Source organism: Gymnoscopelus microlampas (assembly GCF_963454915.1).
Source record: "Gymnoscopelus microlampas genome assembly, chromosome: 3".
NCBI lineage: Eukaryota > Metazoa > Chordata > Actinopteri > Myctophiformes > Myctophidae > Gymnoscopelus > Gymnoscopelus microlampas.
The window spans coordinates 5,035,829-5,057,920 of record NC_139940.1 but is presented as its reverse complement, the minus strand read 5'-3'; the positions used below and the strand labels follow the sequence as shown (position 1 = coordinate 5,057,920).

The following is a 22,092-nucleotide window of genomic DNA, read 5'->3' as shown; positions in this document are numbered from 1 at the left end:
TACCAATGTATGTCCATATATTCAGCAAAATTGTGACACACACATAACGAAGGTTACGAAGGTAACCACGGTTATGTGACCCTATTGGATCACTCCAATGTGGGTGTGGGTATCACTCCGCAGCGGAGGGATACATTCGAGGTAAGGATTAACTGATTCACTACCGTGCGCACCTGTGCGTGCGTGGGGGTGTGGCCTCCCCTATATAGGCACACCACACCCACGCGCGCCTGCTTGAAGAACATTTCGAGGCGCCTCAAGCACCACGACAGGATTGGAGTGATCCAATAGGGTCACATAACCGTGGTTACCTTCGTAACCTTCGTTATGTTTCCCCTCATTGGATCACTCCAATGTGGGTATAGAATTACCCGATTCACCTGGTGGTTGAGGTAGGAACAGTCAGGCCAACAAGAAGGCTGAAAGCATAGAACCTACCCCGAACTGGCCACCTCGTCTGTGAGGTCAGGAGGAGCTGCCCAGAACTGCCGACACCACTGCATTAGGTGTCGCCACGTTGACATTATAAAATCTGGCAAAGGTGGCAGATGAGGCCCAACTGGCTGCGGCACACACCTCAGAGAGTGGAACCCCCCGCAGGAGGGCTCTAGATGAGGCCATTCCCCTGGTGGAATGAGCCACCACACCAACTGGCCCAGGCCTACCAGCCAGACCATATGCCAACTGGATTGTGTCCACAATCCAATGGGACAGCCTCTGCTTAGACAGACTTGACCCCAGGACCCGCTCTGCATAGCACACAAAGAGCTGGTCTGTCCTGCGCAGCGACTGTGTGCGACTCACATATGCTTGCAGAGCCCTTACAGGGCAAAGCACACTGGGAGCAGAGCCGTGCCCCTCCCCGTCTGCAGATGGGGAGAAAGCAGATAGAGACCAGGGACTGTTGACGTACCCCTCAGACAGGACCTTCGGCAAGAAGGAAGGATTTGGTCGAAGAACCACACTCCTCCGGTCAGGCCCCATCTGGAAGCACTCAGGGCTTACTGAAAGAGCATGCAACTCACCAACCCTCTTGGTGGAAGTGATTGCTAGTAGAAAGGCCACCTTCAAAGAAAGGTGCTTCAACGAAGCAGCCTCGAGGGGTTCGAATGGAGGCCTAGTAAGGGCTGACAAAACAATGTCCAGATCCCAGCGTACAGCCGCCTTAGCTCTGGCTGGACGCAGACGTCTGGCCCCCTTCATGAACCTTGAGACCAAGGGGTGTCTCCCCACCGAACCCTCTGGAAGCTGGACATGACCAGCAGAGATGGCTGCCAAGTACACCCTCACAGTGGAGGCAGACAATCCCTTATCCAGACAGGATTGCAAGAACTGCAATATGGCCTGCACATTGCAGGATTCTGGGTCCAGGCTGCGCGCTGCACACCAAGAACTAAAGATTCGCCAGCGCAAGTGATATGCTGCATTAGTAGAGGGAGCCCTGGCTCCCTGCAAAGTAGCTATCACCCCCTCTTGGAGGCCTAGCTCTGACCACTGGCGCCGCTCAGGGGCCAGGCCCACAGATTGAGCCGCCGTGGTTCGGGGTGCCACAGGGTCCCCCCGGCCTGCGAGAGCAGGTTGGGCATTAGGGGCAACTGCCATGGAGTCCCTGCAAGAAGGGACGCCAGGAGACTGAACCATGGGCGCCTCGGCCAAAACGGGGCAATTAGTATCAACCTGTGACCTGCCTGCTTGGTCCTGTCCAGCACTGCATGGATCAAGGGAATTGGAGGAAAAGCATACAGCAGTTCCTCTGGCCAGTCGTGGGCCAGAGCATCCAGTCCCAGGGGTCCCGGAGGCCCCGTCACTGAGAACCAGAGGGGGCACTGAGAGTTCCCTGAGGCGGCAAAGAGGTCCACCTGGGCCTGGCCAAACCTCATCCACAGCTGCTGCACCACCTGGGGGAGCAGACGCCAGTCCCCCTCTTGCGGCCCTGCCCTCGAGAGCATGTCCGCTGCTGTGTTGTGAGCCCCAGGAATGAACGCTGCATGTAGAGAAGCTAGATGCGCATGAGCCCACAAGAGCAACCTCTCTGCCACTCTGTGCAGACGGGGAGATCTCACCCCCCCCTGGTGGTTGATGTAGGCCACCACTGAGGCATTGTCTGTCCTCACCAACACATGTCTGTCCCTTAGGGACGGGAGGAAACTCTGAAGAGCCAGGTGCACTGCCCTGAGCTCTAAGACATTGATATGTCTGCCCAGCCACGGGGCCTTCCACTGGCCACTCGCTGACCTGCCATTGTGCACTGCTCCCCAACCTGCCAGGGATGCGTCCGTGCACACTAGCTCCCTGCGACACACCCTGTGCAGCTCCACTCCTTGACATAGAAAGGAGCGTGAGCGCCACCTCGACAGCGCCCTCAGGCACTGTGCTGTCACCACAAGGCGACGATGTCTGTGTCGTTTCGGGTGAAATCTGTGGGAGTTGAACCACAGTTGTAGAGGCCTGAGATGGAGCAGGCCTAGAGGAACCAGCAGTGAGGCCGCTGTTAGCAAGCCTAACAGACGCTGGCACTCCCACACTGTCACCTTCTGACCCCGCTGAAAGCGGCTCAGGAATGAGAGGATCGTCTCTACCCTTACCTGCGGTAGAGACGCCCTCATTGTCTGTGCATCCAAAGACATCCCTATGAATGTCACAGCCTGGGATGGAGTCAAGTGACTCTTCTCGTGGTTCAACACCAACCCCAACTGCTGTATGTGGAGCACAACCTTGTGTGTGGCTAAATTCGCTTCCTCCTCGGAGTGAGCGCAAATTAGCCAGTCGTCCAGATAGTTTAATATAGTCAGACCTCTGGCTGCCAGGGGCGCGAGGACTGCCACCATGCATTTGGTAAATGTCCGTGGCGCCAGCGCAAGCCCGAAGGGAAGGACCATGAATTCGTAAGCCGTCCCTTCGAAGGCGAACCGGAGGTACTTCCAACAGGACGGATGGATGGGAATCTGGAAATACGCATCCTTCAAGTCGATCGTCGTGAACCATAGGCCCTTCGACATGGCCTGAAGAACACGAGCTGGGGAAAGCATACGGAACTTTAACCGTTTTAGCCAGCGATTCACCCCTCGCAGATCGAGAATAGGGCGAAGCCCCCCGCCCTTTTTGGGAATGACAAAATAGGTCGAGTAGAACCCACCTAGCCGTTCTAGCGGCCGTAGTATCCTGATGGCGTTCTTGTCCAGCAGCACGGATATCTCCTTCCGCAGCACTTCCCTCTTCAGGGGGTCGGCCACTGTCGTAGGATGGATACCCGTGAATGGAGGCTGCCGGCCTCGGAATTGGAGTCTGTACCCTTGGAGCATGGTAGAAAGAACCCATGGGGACTCCACCCGCTCCTCCCAGATTGCCCTTTGGGCCTGGGAGAAGCGGCCGAGGCCGGTAACACCGTCAGGTTGACTGCTGTGGCCCGCCCCCCCTAGGAGTGGGGCGTCTGGGCCTTCCAGTCTCGTTGCGTCCCCGACGACGGTCCTCCTCTCTGCGCCTGTCGACTCGCCTCTGAGCCGGGTTAGGTGGCGCAGCCTGGGGCTGCCGAGTAGGCAAGGACTCTGCCGTCCTCCTGGATGGTGGAGGGCCACCTCGGTCTTGTCGGCCTGGCCTGAAAGGAGGGGCACGGACCCGAGGTGGAGGCATGAAATGTTTCAGTGTCTCCCGATCTTTCCGGACCCTGTCCGTCTGCCGCAAGATATCATCGACCCCGGGCCCAAAGGTAACACCGGGGGTCAGGGGGAGGTCAGCAAACGTGCTCTGCATAGAGGAAGGCAGCTTGGTCTGTGCCAGCCAAAGGTGGCGCCTAGCAGTCACGATCTGGCCCAAGGCTTTCCCATTAGCCCGGGCCATGTCTCTCTGGATCTGGCCGATCAGGTCAGAAACCAGTTTCACCTCTTGAGTGAGAGGTCCTCCATCCCCTGTGACCTGGGGCAGCAAGCTCTGCAGGTAGGCATGGAGGAGCATCACTGCATTAGACAGGCGTCCCACCGCTGTCAGTGAACCATAGACCGTCTTGAGGTCATCGTCAAACGTCCTGGGAGGACCAGGCTTAAGACGGGGGGTTTTGCCAATGATGTCCTTATCTGGCAGGACCATGGCTGCAATCATGGAGTCCATGGTTGGGTACTCCCGGAGGCCAAGGGAATCAGGCTCTGCCATGAAAGCCCATGGCCCCGAATCAGAGGTAAAGTGGAAGCGGCCTCTTTTTTCAGCCCAGCCTTCCATCATGGCCTCCTTGAAGGCACTGGATATGGGCACCACTGGCGGGCTGCCCGGAGGATCCTCCTGGGCAATGTCCAGGGTAACTCTGATCCTCTCTACAAGGTCCTGGACCCCTTCCTGCATGGCAGGGGCCACATCAGGACGGTCACTGCCCCCCTCAGAGGGCCCCGCTGACTGCTCGGACCTGCGGTTAACAGTGCCGGCGTCATCTCCCAGCCAAAGGCCCTCGCTGGCCTCCACTGAGAGAATGTCATCTGCCTGGTCAGCGTCCACCCGCTGATGCCAGGCCTGCTCTCCATGCCCGCCTGCACTGCGGGCAGGACTACTGTGATGACGGCTCACCACACCAGAGGGAGGCAGAGATCTGCGGTCCTCGGCTGGAGCCAAGGCCTGAGCCACCCAGGCCCGCATGGCCCCCAGTCGGGCCACTCTCAGGCGCTCAGAGAAGACTGCGCAGTACAGGCAGCCATTAGGGCGCCTCACCGCCTCCTCTGCATGGGCCAGCCCCAGGCAGTGCATGCAAGATGCATGCGCATCCCCAGGTGGGATGTCCTCTCTGCACTTGACACAAAGGGCTGACATCCTGTAGTGGACCCGTGCACCTGGCACGCCGTGGCAGGGTCACCTCTCCCTATGCACTGAACCCGGTAAGGGAATTACCAGGGGAGAGGCCCAATGACAATGGCCGCCCCGTAAGGGTCTTACACCTGGGTCACACTTGTAACTGAAAACAATACACTTATTTCTTAAACAGTAATAAAAGTAGTCAGCAAACAACAGACTGACCAGGCGTCCAGGTTATGGAGATGCCTGTCAGCTAAGGGAGAATAACAGTCAGCACCAGGTTATGGGAAAACTGACTGAAAACACAAAACTTGAAATATAAAGCACCGACTGACCAGGCTTCCAGGTTATGGAGATGCCTGTCAGCTAAGGGGGAATAACAGTCAGCACCAGGTTATGGTAAAACTGACTGAAACACAAAACTTGAACTATAAAGCACAACAAACTGACCAGGCTTCCAGGTTAAGGAGACGCCTGTCAGCTAAGGGGGAATAACAGTCAGCACCAGGTTATGGTGAAACTGACTGTAAATACAAACCTTGGAATATAAAGCAGAATTTCCTTTAATTGGGATTCCTGCAAAGCAAGGAAAGAAAGCACAAAAATACCTCAGAACAGCTAGCAAAGCTAGTACAAGCTGAGGCTTGGTTAGTGCAGCCTGCTGCTAACCAGCGCTAACAGCGCTACAAACATTTAGCAACCAGCATAAATGGTACACACGGCACAATAATAAAGAGTTCTCGTGGGGAGGGCTACAAAGTTAGCAGCTCCAGGCTAAACCTAGCCACTGAGAACACTTGGATGTGAAATAATTGAGCTATAGTAGAGGTTACATACCTTCTCTGCTCACTTACCGACCTTGAACCTGAATGTTCCGCCGAGAAATGAAAAAGCAGGCGCGCGTGGGTGTGGTGTGCCTATATAGGGGAGGCCACACCCCCACGCACGCACAGGTGCGCACGGTAGTGAATCAGTTAATCCTTACCTCGAATGTATCCCTCCGCTGCGGAGTGATACCCACACCCACATTGGAGTGATCCAATGAGGGGAAACATAACTCTAAACTCAATTGCTGTCAGACTTGTTTTCACTGAAATATTAAATAGTCTACAGGAGGCAAATCACAGGCAGAAATGGTGTTTATTGTTCCCATTTCACTTTACAGAACTGGTACAGGATCTATACAGACTATTATAATGAACTATGGGTTAAATGGAGCACAACAACTTATAATAGAAGCTAGCCTGGAAACCATGAATCTGCCAGAGCTGGAAACACTTTTATTTGTATCTATCAACACACAACTCTAAACCAGAGGGTAGAGGGTTCTCCATGCAGCTTAATAGCTGCATGGAGAACCCTCTAGGCTAATGCCCAACTACTCATGGTTTTCTCCTCAAATACACACATAAAACAAATGATTATATGAACGCAATCAGGGCCGGACTGGGACCAAAATTCGGCCCTGGCATTTTGGCCCAGACCGGCCCACCACAACCAGCTGATAGCAAACACTCTACCGCAATTTTCCGCCCGCACGCTGCGCGCGGCCGACCCCCCCAGCCTCAAGCCAGATCTCCTAGCCTTCCCAATTGCCAGGCTCACCTGCCGCCTATGGGGCCAATGATGTGAACATTACCGTAACTAATAATTGGGCCGCGCAACCCGGAAATGACCGTAATGATTTTAAAAATATATACATTTTCAAAAAAAAAACATGGCCAGTCTTGGACAGTCCGCCCCTGAACGCAATCCAATGACGTCAATCATAATTAACCTGGGTCAGCTTTAGTCTGTACTTAGTCCGCTGTTTTTTACCCTCTGTGATCTACAAGATCACAACACGTTGTGAGCTTGTAGATCTGCTATTTTCTCCAAATATAAGCCCCTGAATATGGATGCTAGGTTTCAAGTTGTTGACACATCCTATATTAAAATTGCCTAGAGGGTGGGTCGACGGTGGACGGTCATAAACGTAACATGCAGACCTGCCACGTAACGTGTGGACCTGCCACGTGCCATGCAGGCACACTTACCCAAAAAACTAAATTGCACATATGGGGCACTGCAGCAGTGTTTAACACTTCAACTGGCCATAACTCGGTGACCAATTCTTTGTACATATGGTATTTTTATTTCTTTCCTGCATTTTTGTTTTGTTTGTACATATAGTGTTACTTTTTCTGTATTTTTGTGTTGATTTTTGAACTGTTTGGCTGCTACTATATATGTCTATGAATTGAATACCAAGGACCCCAATGGAAACAAGACCGCAAGGATTTTTTTGGACGGACCTTTTAGACAAAGTATTAAAAATGTAATTGTGCTGTTTACATTTTTTTTACGCCTAATAAAATATTCAATCAAACCATTGCTCTGATCAGCACAATATAGGGCTGGATTCGAAGGCCTAGCGGCCAGAAAATCTAGTACAGTACATCCCCCTAATACATTCCCCATATTCCCAGCATAGACATTCTCTAAATCTTTCTAGATCAAATATGGACAATTCAGAAACCCGCCTACCATCATCGATGGCAATCAAAGTTAATAATAACTGCAGGCTATTCGTGGAGTTAGCATGGTATGGTAATAGCCCTCCTATGATGATACACAGACAGATATATATATATATATATATATATATATAACAGATATATATATATATATATGATTCAGCCACAGAAAAGAACGCCGCTCTGGTTTTGGGCTCCATGATTGGTCAAGTTCCAGGATTCTGCTATCGACTTTCATGGCCTTTTATAGGAATATGTGAAGCCTGCATGGCTTTACCATCCTCGCTCGACACAGCCTGGCTTGACAAGGTCTAGCTCGACAAAGTCGCTCCTTTTCAGCCTGGCTTGGCGTTCATGGAACGGAATAAACCAGGCTGTACGGACCCGACTTTGTCAAACCTGGATTTGACTTAAATCCAGGCTTATTTAATTCACCTTTCGTGAAATAGGGCCCTAGTCATCCAGATCCAGATTTGCTCCCCTGTTAACCAGAGAGCACAGAGACTGTGCTTCTCCACCCGCTGATATCTTAACAAACCTCTAACCTCACTTCCTGTGCAGGCTGCGGTTTCACTTCTCATAAACCAGTTGTAGGAAGCAGCTTTTCTTCTGCTCTGATCATTTCATTCTAATGTAAACACAATGTCCAACATGATTGTTTTACTTAACAGAATGATAATTATGGATTTTTAATTTCCTTATTATTGAGGTAGATTCAAGTAGATTTGGAAGTAGCAATACATAAAACAACCGAGTCCAACAGCGTGTACTGCCTGTCAACACTGTAGCATTCTGAGTGTTAATTTAAGTCTGAGACAGTGTACAACTGTAACCAAATAGACCCGTAAAGGATCCATTTGTTGTACAAATTCTCAGAGATAAAAATGGATAAATTAACACTTTTACCGTCCAATCTACCGTTCAGGTTCAATGGCCATACCTAAAAACAATACTTAATTTCTTGGTCATTTAAAAACATGAAACAATATGTGGTCTACTGGCAGCATGCACAATAAATGTAGAGAGAATAGCCCCAGGGCGTCCCCAGCTAATTATATGTATCTAACATATACCTAAATATACACTAATGTGTGTACAATATTGCAAGGTGATGAGCATAAAAAATATGTTAACACACAAAATGTAAACACACACACACACACACACACACACACACACACACACATACACATTCGGGGCACTGTCTGTCTGTCTGTCTGTCTGTCTGTCTGTCTGTCTACAATCATCATAGATCATATTCATTATCTTTATAATATGAAAAATGTCACCCAAAGGAAAAAACAACACTGTCTGACTCAAGGTTATTACAGTTCACTAAAACTACAGGGGTCCTTGAGGGGGTTCCAGCTGGGAAATACAGCCTTCAGTGTGTATGCTCCATATATCCAACAAAACAAAATGCATGGTATTTACTAGGTCTCCAAATATAAATCCCTTTACTGGTATTTACACTCTTAAAGGTGAACAAATTGAGCTGGTCACATCTTATAAATACCTGGGCATTTGGCTAAATGCCAAACTCCCATTTAAGGTTCATGTGGAGAACCTAATCAAAAAAGTAAGTCCCTGAGAGTGAGCTTCATCTCTCACTCTCTCTCAGCTAAGAACTGAAAAACGTTGTGGACCCCTGCTGCAGTAAACTGTATCGGTTTATTCAGGCAGTACTACTTGTCAGCCAGTAGGCGTCACCAGACACCAGGGAAACCACCTCCAATCCCTGTAGCCGTGCTAGTCATTAATGTATTAAATATATTCTACCGTACACAGATTAGATACAATAAAGTTTTGTTGGTTAAAATAACTAACTCTTGTTAGTTTAACGTCCAGGCTATGGGGGCGGGTGACCTGCTGCCCCATAGCCTGGACAAAAGGTTGGATGGAGGGATGACTCTCAATAGATCATTATCATAGCCAGCAGCTACTTATAAAACCCTGCCCCAGAATTATTATATATTCACAATCACATCCAGAGGGGTCTGCCCGTCATCTCTTGGTTATGCCATCACTGTGGCCACACGTATTGTATTCAGATGGCTGAGTTTGACTGTTCCACTGCAAAATAATAATAATAATAATAATAATAATAATAATAATAATGGCAATAATAATAATAATAATAATAAATAAGGGTAAGGGTAATAATAATAAACTTTATTTATTAAGCGCTTTTCAAAACATGGTTACAATGTGCTTTACAATGGCAAAACAAAACACGATAATACAACAACAGTTAATTAAAACAAAAGATAAACAAGTAAAAGCTATAAAAGTGTGTTTTCAGCTGTGATTTAAAAGATGACACTGACCTAGCCAGCCTTAGATTCTCAGGCAGGGCATCCCAGAGCCTACTGTCGCCCGGGCCGGCGAAAGCCCCGGGGACCAGGCGAGTTTTGGGAACAACCAAGAGAGCCCTGCCTGAGGGATCTAACTAAGCGCACAGGCTCATACAGGACCGGCGTATCTGAAATGTAACTGCAGGAAGCCTGGCCTTCTGGCCTCGCAAGGCTTCAAAAGTTGTCAGTAAAAAGTTGTCAGTAAAATCTTAAAGTCAATTCTGAAACTCACCGGCAAAAGAAGTGCATTACGGACTGAACTCAAGCAAGCTGCGCTACATGAATCCTGGCTATGTCCAGTCATCTCTCTCTCTCTGTCTCTCTCTCTCTCTCTCTCTCTCTCTCTCTCTCTCTCTCTCTCTCTCTCTCTCTCTCTCTCTCTCTCTCTCTCCTCTCTCTCTTCTCTCTCTCTCTCTCTCTCTCTCTCTCTCTCTCTCTCTCTCTCTCTCTCTCTCTCTCTCTCTCTCTCTCTCTCTCTCTCTCTCTCTCTCTCTCTCTCTCTCTCATATCATACGTTGGACGGCTCGCCCAAGTATAAACCGAGAATCTGGAAACAAACTACAAATATATGACAGCGGAGCTACAGTAACACTGCAGAGCTCAAGATCCTGATGCTAGACAGCAGGGCAGCGATTCAGGAGTCCCGAGTGGATGTTGACTATATCCAGGGGTGCACATAACTGGTGCGCAGGTGCGCATGCGCACCCAAAATAAAAAATGCGCACCACATCAGGCGACGCGAGGCGCTTTTGCGCACCAACAGCTGGGACAGGAATTTCCAAGCTTTTATTTTTTAGCAAAACTAAAAAATAAAAGCCTAGAGATCGAGGCTAGGAATTTACTTCCTGAAGCCACACTCACACAATCACTCTAAAGCACCCGTCGGCCCCATGTACAGCCATTAGGCGGAGGGGTAGAGATATGACTCGCGTCGCCTCGCATCGCCTCGCATTGCCTCACTGCGTGCACGCAGCCAGCAGCGGCTGTTAGAGGCACTCGTCACCGATGATGAACGCACCGTAATGGTGCAAAATATGCCGTGAACGTCCCAATCTGGCGGATAAAATCAGCGCAGCAGCACAGGGCACCAACCTTGGGGGCTTTATCTAACAGCGTGAAAAAAAATCGGCGAAAATCGGCGGAATTCAGAAGCAGAGCGTCCTTTTTTTCTCGCGCCCCCCCCCCCCCCCCCCGTTGACAAATCTGTCCGGTGGGCACCGTGATGAACCCCCCCCCCCCCCCCCCGTTGACAAAACTGTCCGGGCTGACCCCCCCCCCCCCGTTGACAAAACGGGACGGGCGCCATGCGCACCAAGTCACATGTTCAGGTGCTCTTCTGCGTACCAGACCTAAAAAGTTATGTGCACCCCTGACTATACCACACTCTCGCATCGCACCGTGTGTACTGTAACTGGTTTCAGTAAACTTCAAAACTTGTTGGCATGGTCATTAGGCGAGGAGATGTGACTTGAAATGTTATTTGCAAGGTTACTGTAGGTAGACGGGACATGATAACAACATAGTTTTCTCACTCAACAGTAAAGAAACGAGCATACAGTATAAGTGTATACACGATATCTGTGCATTTCTAAAGTGACAATTTAATGACTTTTAAGACCTTTTAAATACCAAATTGTGGAAATAGACGATCTACAAGCTCACAACGCCTCGGCTATTTTCACAATATCTATATCTGTGGAATCGAGTCAAACTAAATGCCTACAATTCCAAATGCTTGTCAGGGTGGGGGGTCCCCAGTTCAAATATATATATATTTTTTAAGTCCAATGTATTTGTATTTAAGTTCATAAAGCAAAAATAGCAGATCTACAAGCTCAAAACAAGTCGCAGTGCGACGCGTTTTGAGCTTGTAGATCTGCTATTTCTGCTACTTTTGTGTGACATAGAATGGCGAAGTACGGCATTGATTTACGAAAAAGTTAAAATGCGGAGATAAGACTTGTCTGCCCGACAGTATATGCAATGTGGCCCTCTGTCTGGAGTGAGTGTGGAAATATAGTGGCCCTCTCCATCATCAAAGTTGCATCACCCCTGGTCTAGGTGGTCTCTGGGTCCTGGCTCGCTGCTGCCTCTGATCCGGATTCTGTGTTCAAAATGAAAAGAAGATAGAAACACAACAAGTCAAACAACATACATTCATCCCCACGCTGCTGCGGACTTTAACATCGGCTGCAAACGTAAATACACTGTAATATAAACTATTAAAATGATCAGAATTTGAGCCTTTTGAAGGACAAAGAATACTTTTTTCCATTGCAGACAAAATCAGAACATATCATCTAAATAGCTTAATGTCTGTTTGCATCGCATCCTGTGCTTTGATGCTTTTTATTCAACATGTCAACTCTGTACGAGGGTCTTTATAAAAGAGGATTAGTATAGTTTACTACTGTGAGGTTAAAGCACTTTGTGTCAAGAATAATGACACAACACAACCTTCTGACACTGTTGATGAGCTTCACAAAAGCCCTGTGATATACAGTAGTGTTATACAGTGTTATAAAGCTAGGTTAAGAGCGATGTATAGGTCACTGATCAACGTGAGGTCTGGGGACTTCAGGGCCATGTGAGGGTGGGTCCAGAGGGTCCCCAACTAATATTGATAGTTAGGAATCCCCTTAGGATCAGAGAGTGTACAAATGGAACCAAATGTGCCCATAAGGGTCCATTTGGTTCCATTTGTACACTCACAGAGTTAAATTAACACTGCAGATTTTACAGTTTTAGATTGGGATATCACGTCCCAAAGATTAAACACTAAAAATAATTCAAATGGGGGTCCTTGGCCTAATGCATATCATCAAACTGGGGGTCCTTATATAATAATGTCATAATGGTGTTATACTGTTGTTATAATGTGGTAGACTCGAAACACAGCAAAAAATCACAACTAAACAGACCCTTATCCTCTACATACCCTTTTTTTTTATCCCACGATTTTGTAACCCAGTTTTCTCACCCAGTGCCAATTGTCTAAGTAATCCTGGGCGCTACACTTCCTCTGCCAGCCTAGGGAGAGCCTAGAGCCGAGCTCATGCCTCCTTCAATGCAAACCGCTTCTTATCACCTGACATGGGGGATGTTCCCCGGTTAGACGTAGCGCGTGGAAGTTACACTTTATTCCAACCAGTTCCCCTCCATCAGGCGCCCCGGCTGACCAGGGGGAGGCAGTATAGAGACCAGGATTACCGCATGTTTTTTGTGAGGGTACCCACCCTAGGAGACACGGGGAGAACATGCAAACTCCACACAGAAAGGCCCTTTCACCAACCCCACCTAGGCTATGGGCACTGATGACGCGGAAGAGAGAACACGCCCCCAGCGCCCACAGCGTCCCTGGCGGGAATCGAACCCAGGACATGGGTACCAGAAGAGTGACTCTTCTGACATCAATATTCACCTGTACAGTTGACAGACATCATTTCACCAATGCCGTGGCCCAGCACCGTCTCACACTGACCCAGTTTGGACTCAGAGCCCTGGCAACGCATCTGGTAGGCATCTACAGATGACTCAGTTTTACTTAATTCAAAGTGGAGGGCATCGCCGCAGCCCAGCTCCTGGCAAACTAGCTGTGAGTGTTTGATGTCCCAGTGATCATTGAACACCAAGTTGTCGTTGATCTTCACCTCTCCAGAGCAGTTCCCTGACAGCGTAACCACGGGAGCTTCTGGGAAAACAGAAAATAAAATATTGACAATATCAAATAAATCAGTTAAATCTGTCTGAATTAAATGTTTTACCTGGACTCAAGTTGAGATGTTGAGATTAAAATAATCTACTTCAAATAGTCCTGATTTGTGCGTCAACTGGGACCGATGAGGCCTAAATAACCCTCATTCAATAATGCTCAAATCATTAATATGAAGAATAATCTGTTCTTAGATTAAATCTTTTGTAGAATGTACATCAGGGGTCTTCAAATTTTTCAGGCCAAGGACCCCCTAGCTGAGAGAAAGATGAAGCAGGGACCCCCTCTATATTGTATAAAATTGTTTCAGAATAAACTTTTTTTCGTTTACTTGGTCTGCTCTTTTTTCCCCTCTACACCTATACCTCTTTGCCAAAAATAGCCGATCTACAAGCTCACAACGCCTCGCAGCGCGAGGCGTTGTGAGCTTTTAGATCGTCTATTTTTGGCTAAAGTTATCCTCAGAAAAGGGATGCTAGGGTTCAAGTGGTTAGTGTAAAACATAAATCATATCACACAAAGATTTGGCGGACCCCCTGTAGTAACTCTGAGGACCCCCTGGGGGTCCCGGACCCCCTGTTGAAGACCCCTGATGTACATAATACAATCCTGTGTTCATTTAACTCTGAAAGTGTACAAAAATGACTTGTAAAATTCACAGTGTTGATGTTATTGCTATTATTTTCTTTTTCTTTTTTTTTAAATCTTGAATTGGACTATTTGTTAATAATTAGTATTACTCTGGCATTGGAGATAGACCCCTTGGTTCCCGGAGGGTCTCTCTTCACGCTCACAGTCCCAGATGGTCTTGGGTTCCTCCACATCGCTGCAGTTGAAGCTCTTCACCCACATAGGAGAGGAAAGCTCCGATGCCGCATGGCTTTTATAACCACCAAGGTTGAGATGTTGACACAGTTTCTCTCCCTCTTCTTCTGTCCAGCCATGGTTAGACACCATCCTGGAACCTTTCAGGCTGTCAACAAACACAGTTCCCTCAGAGGTTCCTCCTCCCTGTGTTGGATGCTGTAGGCTGATCTTCTGCCAGTCTGAGATGAGAGGTATGAAAGGGACAGAGGCAGAGCACAGATAAAGAAAACCAAGATATATAAAATTAAAGGGCTTCACATACTTTCATTTGAACAAATTTTTTTTTAACTCAAATCTTCTCTTCTTGGGGTCCGCGGCCAAATACATATCATGTTGGGGGTACGCGTCACAAAATAATTTGAGAACTACTGATTTAGAAGGTCAGGTCTTAATGGGCTGTTACTGTAACAATGTACAATACATATTCGGTTAACTACTTAAACCCTATATAGTTGACCGGGGTCCCCCAGGGCTCTATAGAGCACCGAAGTCTGACGTAATTTACACATCCTTTGTTTGTCTACCTGGTTCGCGGTTTTCCACCCCCATTCTGAATCCCCATAGACGTGTTTAATATCGCGTCAAATAAGAACTGTGTTCCAAAAATAAACAAATGACCTTCCTTTTTTACAATCTTACTCCTAGTATAATCATAATATCTGATGATCATGTTTTAGGGGGAGAAAAATCATTGAAAATCACGGCACCCCGTCTTTAAGCAAAAAAATATTTAAGCATTTAAAACATACCATGACACCGGAGGCCACCAAGAGAGCACTGGGCAAAGTTGTGGGCCAGGTTCTCCGTCACTTTATTACACCTCATCAGCGTCCAGCTGTTCGCGGGACAAGTCAGTCCGGTGACACGTGTTTCCGTATCCGGTGACGAAGGTCCGAAGTGCTCGAGATACTCTCCGGTCTCTCCACACTCCAGCTCTCTGCAGATGGCGTTTTGGACGTCGCGATCTTTCAGGGCTTCTTCACAGACTGCCAGTTGTTCGCCTTTGATGGCTATCTTCAGGTTTCCAGAGCAACGATCTCTGGAGTCCTTGAAGTTGGGTACGTGCTTGTGCCAGGTATCGGGGCACACCGGCATGCCATTAACCATCGTCGACCTAGACGCAGAGCAGTCCCCTGAAATGGGCAAAGGCCTTCCTGGGAAAACAGAAATACAATTGATTGATTGATTGATTCATTCATTCATTCATTCATTCATTCATTCATTAAGACCGGGAACGCATCTGTGTCATTTTAGATTTTAGCTGTAACCATTATTTTATACTTTGACTATTCAAAAATAGCAGATCTACAAGCTCATAGCGCGGCACCGAGTGCCGCGCTATGAGCTTGTTCATCTGCTATTTTTGAAAAATCGTGATTTTTTTGCAAATCTTTGAATATATTGTATTTAAAGCCAACATTTGTAATTAAAATCTTTGCTTCTGGGGGTCCTCTGGAACAACATATGTTGAGATGGGGGTCCGCGGCTAAATACATATAACTTTGGGGGTCCTTGACATGAAAAAGTTTGAGAACCACTTTTTCCAAAAACTGTTAGGATTTAGAAGACATTTTGTAGAATCGGCCTCAGGTCTTAATGGGTTAATAAACACTGAGAACTTATTGTGGTCCACCGTCCTTTACGTGCAAATGTGTGTGTAAACTGAGTGCCATGTGGCTTTAGTTTGGGGAGGGGTAGCAGAGACATGCTGTAAAATAAAATCAATAATAAATACATCCATACAATTTCAATGTAGGCAACGAAAACACTGTAAATTGAACCTGTTATAAGTCAACTAATGACGGTTAGGTCCAGCTGCTATTTGCAATTTCTTCAATCTCAACAAAAACAAATAAATCCCCTTCCCACAACCACACAGATCTGAAATGATCTGAGATCATAGAGATGCAATTCAGATAAACTTCTTCAAATAGTTGCACGTTGACAGGGACCGAGGTCTAAATAACTCTCATCTGACTATGCTCAACTTATTATTATATATATATTATTAATATTCTACTACAGGGGTCTTCAACAGGGGGTCCGGGACCCCTAGGGGGTCCTCAGAGCTACTATAGGGAGTCCGCCAAATCAAAATATTTTGTTTAAAAGGTTAAAGCACTATATTCTGATAGTAATCATTGCTATAGAGTGTTTGTTCAGTAACAGGAGTCTCCCCGTCTCTCCAGCTCTTTAATAAACATAAAATACATTTTTCGGTAGGTGACAAAATCTCAGCCAATCAGGAGAAAGTACCCATTTTTAAGCTTCATTTTTATAGTGTTCCAGTTCCAAATTTTGCCTGCTCATTTCTTAGTGTCATCACTTCCAATTTCACTTGGTTAATCTGTATCCTGATTGAGTTCTCTATCCTGATTGGATAAAATTGGAAATGAAACTGAAACTGAAACGAAAATACATTTTCTGTTTTATAAAGAGCTGGAGAGACAAGGAGACTCCTTTTACTGAACAAACACTCTATAGCAATGAGTACTATCAGAATATAGAGCTATTTAACACTTATTTTAACCAAAGAAAATCACTTACCCTACCTTTAACTTACAAAAAGAATGGAGTACTTTTCCCACCACTGTCAGAAGTATAGTGAAAGTATTCACCTGTACAGTTGACAGACACCAGTCCACCGTGGCACTCGCCCCACTCTCTCTCACACTGGCCCAGTTTGGACTCGGAGCCGCCGCAGCGGACGCGGTGAACCTGCGACCAAGTCCTTCCTCGCTGTTGGAAGCTGACCGCATCGCCGCATCTCATCTGCCGGCAAACGATCTGTGTGTGTTTGTCGTCCCAGTGGTCGCTGCACACCCTGATGCCCTCGACCCTCACCACACCGTGGCACCACGCCGATAGCGCCACCTCAGGGCTTTCTGGGGAATCAGAAATTAAAATGTCAGGTTGGAAACAATACGGAGGCCTTGAGGTATAAGTTGCAACCAAACGTTGTGTTCATTCACAAAACACTTAAAGAGCTGGTGCCATGGTTTTGCACTTTTTCAGTTTTTTCTGTGTCTATGAGGTTGATAGAACTTTATTAAGCCCCCTGGTGGTGTTTTTATGGTGTTTATGTTGTTCATGTCTTCTCTGACTACTTTGAGTTTCTTCCTGGAGGCTGAAACCTTGAGGGTCAAACCAATAGAGAAACAGCGCTTTAATGACATAGTAAAAACATACCCTCCCCCTCATTATCGTAACACAGCAGGTGTGGGCATGAGGAGGAGGAGGGACTAGGACAGGTGGGTGGTGCTAAGGTGGTGGAGGAGGTGCTAAGGTGAGGTATACTTAATGAACTGGAGGCGTGTCCACATAAAAGCATAATTTCTAACACTTTCTGTACACTTTTTTGAAATGTTTTAGGGGGGGATCACTGAAAAATCACTGAAAATCATGGCACCCCGTCTTTAAATAAAGGACAAACAGGACATAACAGCAGCCCCTATATGATATGATGGTGGGTGTCCAGCTCTCCACTCACAGCCCTCATTTGTTGTCAACTGGCAGCCCTTTATCCCATTCAATCCGGGAACACATCTGTGTCATTTTTAGATTTATTTGGCTATTCAAAATTAGCAGATCTACAAGCTCTTAGTAGATCAGCTATTTTTTAATAGCCAAAGTATAAAATAATGGTTTATGTGGTTATACAGATGCGTAAATTATCTTAAAACTGTCAATGATATATCGAACAGTAAATAAAATAACCTGAGACCGTTTTTCTATGCATGCGTTGTGAGCTTGTAGATCTGCTATTTTCAAAAGATTTTTATACATTTTGAACTTGTGAAATGGGACATTCTGCACAATGAGTACTTTGACTTTTGGTACTTTAAGTCTATTTTGATGCCAATATTTTTGTTCTTTAACTCAAGTAAATTTAGATTACCGGACTTACTTGAAACAGAGTATTTCGACGCTGCAGTTGATACTTTTACTTAAGCAAAAGATGTGAGTACCATTGCTCCTTTACAAAGTAACAAGATACATACATACATCACTTAAATCAGCCAAGACAAATAGGAAAGCAAGACCCGCCATCTCCTGTTTACTTCCTGTATCTGCATGACGCCCATTTAGGAGACGGTTGGAGTCTATTCATTCCAATGGGAGAGTTAACGTGAACACAGCTTCTGAACCATTCTTATGGTCGCTGAACTAAATATTGGACCCAATCGCCGCCACAAGCCACACAATTTTCCGAACACGTTGACGCGTAAATAGCTTTTGTTAGAGAGACAGATCGGTAGAAAATGTACTTTATCGACCTTTCTTTCTCTTTTCCTGCATCACACTTTAACGAGCTCTAGCACCAGCAGACATAGGACGTGTGTGAGATCTGCCGCCAGACGCCGCCCACTTAGGAGAACATTTTTGCGAACCATTTCGCCTTTCGCCTCCAGTGGCTACAATTGGGATGGTGTATCTTCCTAAATCAGTGGTTCTCAAACTTTTTCATGTCAAGGACCCCCAAATTGACACTTATTAGCCCGCGGACCCCCATTTGAAAAGATATGCCTCAGGGACCCCCATAAGAGAAGATTTTTTACGGCTCTAGCAGTGATTCTCCACCATTTTCATTACAAGGACCCCCAGTTTGACATGCATTAGGCTACGGACCCCCATTTAATGGCATTTCTATCTCTGGGACCCCAAATTGTATTGTAAAATCAATGTTAATTTAACTCAGAGAGTGTACAAATGGAACCAAATGGACCCTAACGGGTCCATTTGGTTCCATTTGTACACTCTCAGAGTTACAGACCCATAAGGGTCCATTTGGTTCCTAACTATCCATCATTTAGCTGGGGACCCCCTGGAACCCCCTCAAGTACCCCTGGGGGTCCCCGGACCCCACTTTGAGAACCAATGTCCTACATCTCCACCATCTTTGACCAGAGGAAGCGGTCAGTTCTCAGGTTTCCTGTCATTGTCATTGGGAACCACAAGCACTGCTCTATGGAACATTTTGTCCTTGTGTGCGCTGTGCCCCCACCCCACCCCCTTTCCTTGAAACTTGAATCTTGTTCTTTCAACAAATTTGAACAGAATGATTGTGTAAACACTCAAACCCCAGCAGCTATATTATTCTGGGGGGGTTAACATTATAGCCAAGAATGGCAGATCTACAAGCTCACAACGTTGTGTACATCGGCTAGTTCTGCCGAAGAGATTTGGTGTAGAGGGAAAAAAGCGATCCAAGTGCAGATGCAATTCAGGTCCATTTGACTAAGACTACAGGGTTTAAGTGGTTAACAGTGGTTAACAACTCCAATCTTGTTCTTTCAACAATTTGAACAGAATGACAGTGTTCTAGTTAAGGCTCTGTGTAGGTGCAGGTTCATGTGTTTGGAGTCAGCAGAGACCAACGTTTGTACAGATTGTTTGTTTGAATTGTGAAAGAACCATGTGTGTGTGTGTGTGTGTGGAAACATTTCTTTCATGCAACTACAAGCAAACTGTTGTGCAGACTATCAAAACTGCATGTGCGCGCGCACTCGCACACATGCAAACTGTCGTGCAGGCAACTTTATATCTAATACAGACATGGCAGCCACACACATACAGTACACACTCTATCTCAGTCCTCATCAATGATCTGATATTGATACTTTTACTTAAGTAAAACATTTGAGCACATTTTCCACCACTGCCGATATACAACGATAACTCTCTTCTCACTGTATTCTTCATAAAACGGCACATTTTCAGTGTTGAATGAAAAGCTGTCACTTGCCTTGTGATGTCACCTGGCCGGTGGCTGCTACGTAGAGCAGCAGCAGAGGGAGGATGGACCACATCGTCACTGTAGATCCTGAGTACAGAGTGACACAGAGGAGTCACCACAGTGGTTTATAAGGTACTGCTGCTGGAAGGGTGAGGGGGATTTACACCTAAAAAAAAGAAATAAATTAGACACGTTGTGAGTGTGTAGATCGGGTATTTCAGGGATTTCAGGAAACCGTGGCGTGACAAAGTATTATATTTTGAGGACTTTACTGTCTAGATCAGTGGTTCCCAAACTTCTAACAGTCATGTACCCCTGAGAGATGGGATAAATCTTAGATATGTCAAAAATACTGTAGGCTTTAGTTATTCTATTGGTTAGGTATTAGACTTTATAGTAGGTATTTAGGTTGGTCACATAATCACCACCTGTCCTCTACAGACCTCCTTCAGAGGCTGGCCTCTTCCAAGTGGGACCAGAGACGAGAGCGTGGCTTTGTGACACGTGAGCTGGACATATGACAACAATATCATAGACGGAAGAAGAAGGTTGTTACTTAGGCTTAAATTACTTAAAAGTACGGTACTTGAGTACATATACTTTACTTTCCACCACTGGTTCATAGTGTATAAATATATATAATCCTTGGTTTCTGCAGGGTGTGTAAACGATAATAAAGCAATTCTCAAAGCAGCTGTCCTCAAAAGCTCCACCTTCAGTCCTATCATCTATGGTTTGCCTGCCTTGAGCCATTACTTGATCTTGGAAAGTGGGATACGTTTCAAGATTCAAGATTTCTTATCGATATATACGAGAAAAGAGTAGAATTATAATATTTTTGATTCCTCAAATTTCTAGCAGCACTAAAAATGAGTAAAGGAACAACTAGGAATAGCAACAGTAAGTAGAATAGTAATTATAGAAAGAAATTTTGCATTTTATAATGCCGAGAGTTAATTATATGGGGTTTAACATTAGTGCACTGTGCATGTATCAACAGGTAAGCAATGGTTCTCAACCTTTTCAGCCCGTGATCCCCCAAAATAATAATCATATTTGAATTTTAGTTTCAAGGACCCCCAGTTTGACATGCATTAGGCCAGTGGTTCTCAACCAGTGGTCCGGGGACCACCATTGGTACTTGGGGGGGGGTACCAGGGGGTCAGAATCATTTTAACCACTTAGCTTTGGCTATTCAAAAATAGCAGATCTACAAGCTCATAGTGCCGCACTATGAACTTGTAGATCTGCTATTTTTGAAAAATTGTGCACATGTGTGCAAATCTTTGAATATATATATTTTTCAAAGCAAACTTCTTTTTTTTTAACTCAAAGCTTTGCTTCTGGGGGTCCCTAGCTGGCACAAAACATTTTTCAGATGGGGGTCCGTGGCCAAATGCATATCAATTTAGGGGTCCTTGGTTGGCATGAAAAATGTTGAAAACCACTGTTGCAGAGAAACATACCTCTGATGTCTGGTGTTCTCTCGCTTCTCCACGCAGCACTTTGTTTTCTTCTCTTTTCTTCTGTTCAGCCTGTTGTTCCTTTTTCCTCCAGTTCGGGTCCAGACAACAACAGGAAATGTTGCGTTAACCTTGATTCCCTGTTAGTGACACAGACTGACTGAGGCTAAAAAGGTATAAATATAAACCATATAAACCATAAAGATGTCACTTCTGTGTCTCTGCCAGCGTTGCCAGATTGTGTGAGAGAAATAAGCAACCAGGTCTAGGAAAACAAGCCCAACAGAAGCAACTATCAGGCCACATGAGGCGAGCTAGCCTGATTATCAGCCTGAAGCTGCGTTCACTCAGAGAGTGGGCGGTGTCTGTGGTCTGGAACCAGGCTGCACATGAGCACTTTTAATCTATGTTATATAATATAGGCCTCCACTGTAGCCTTGATATGCATCTGCTATTTTAATAGAATTAAACCCTCCCACGTGACCGAGAGAGCGAGAGCGAGAGAGAGAGACAGAGACAGACAGACACACACAGCGCGCGCGCGACACACACACACACACACACACACAGACAGACAGACAGACAGACAGACAGACAGACAGACAGACAGAGAGAGAGAGAGAGAGAGAGCGAGAGCGAGAGAGAGAGACAGAGACAGAGACAGACAGAC

The 22,092-nt window shown here is 46.3% G+C and overlaps 1 protein-coding gene across 2 annotated transcripts; it reads right to left on the bottom strand.

Annotated features, from left to right (window-relative positions):
* Positions 1–11,515: 11,515 nt before the first annotated feature.
* Positions 11,516–21,843, bottom strand: LOC311042340 (antigen WC1.1-like). Of its 2 annotated transcripts, none has more exons than XM_084053019.1 (7): positions 21,426–21,843; positions 19,965–20,125; positions 16,841–17,103; positions 14,972–15,376; positions 14,096–14,401; positions 13,065–13,334; positions 11,516–11,747 (listed from the first exon to the last, which is right to left on the bottom strand). In XM_084053019.1, exons 2-7 carry the CDS (start codon positions 20,030–20,032, stop codon positions 11,701–11,703), a joined length of 1,359 nt encoding a protein of 452 aa, XP_083909145.1. In that variant the 5' UTR covers positions 20,033–20,125; positions 21,426–21,843; the 3' UTR covers positions 11,516–11,700. The 2 variants fall into 2 exon arrangements, with proteins under 2 accessions (XP_083909145.1, XP_083909146.1); XM_084053020.1 differs by having other exon boundaries at positions 19,965–20,046.
* Between the last annotated feature and the right edge of the window lie 249 nt (positions 21,844–22,092).

What these genes read in the sequence shown, in the direction of transcription:
- LOC311042340 (XM_084053019.1), bottom strand. Translation starts at nt 20,032, where the DNA reads ATGTGGTCCATCCTCCCTCTGCTGCTGCTCTACGTAGCAGCCACCGGC. An exon ending in TGGTGGCCTCCGGTGTCATG is followed by an intron (nt 14,402 to 14,971) that starts GTATGTTTTAAA and finishes CTCTCATCTCAG; the next exon opens with ACTGGCAGAAGATCAGCCTA. An exon ending in GGTCTATCTCCAATGCCAGA is followed by an intron (nt 13,335 to 14,095) that starts GTAATACTAATT and finishes CTGTTTTCCCAG; the next exon opens with AAGCTCCCGTGGTTACGCTG.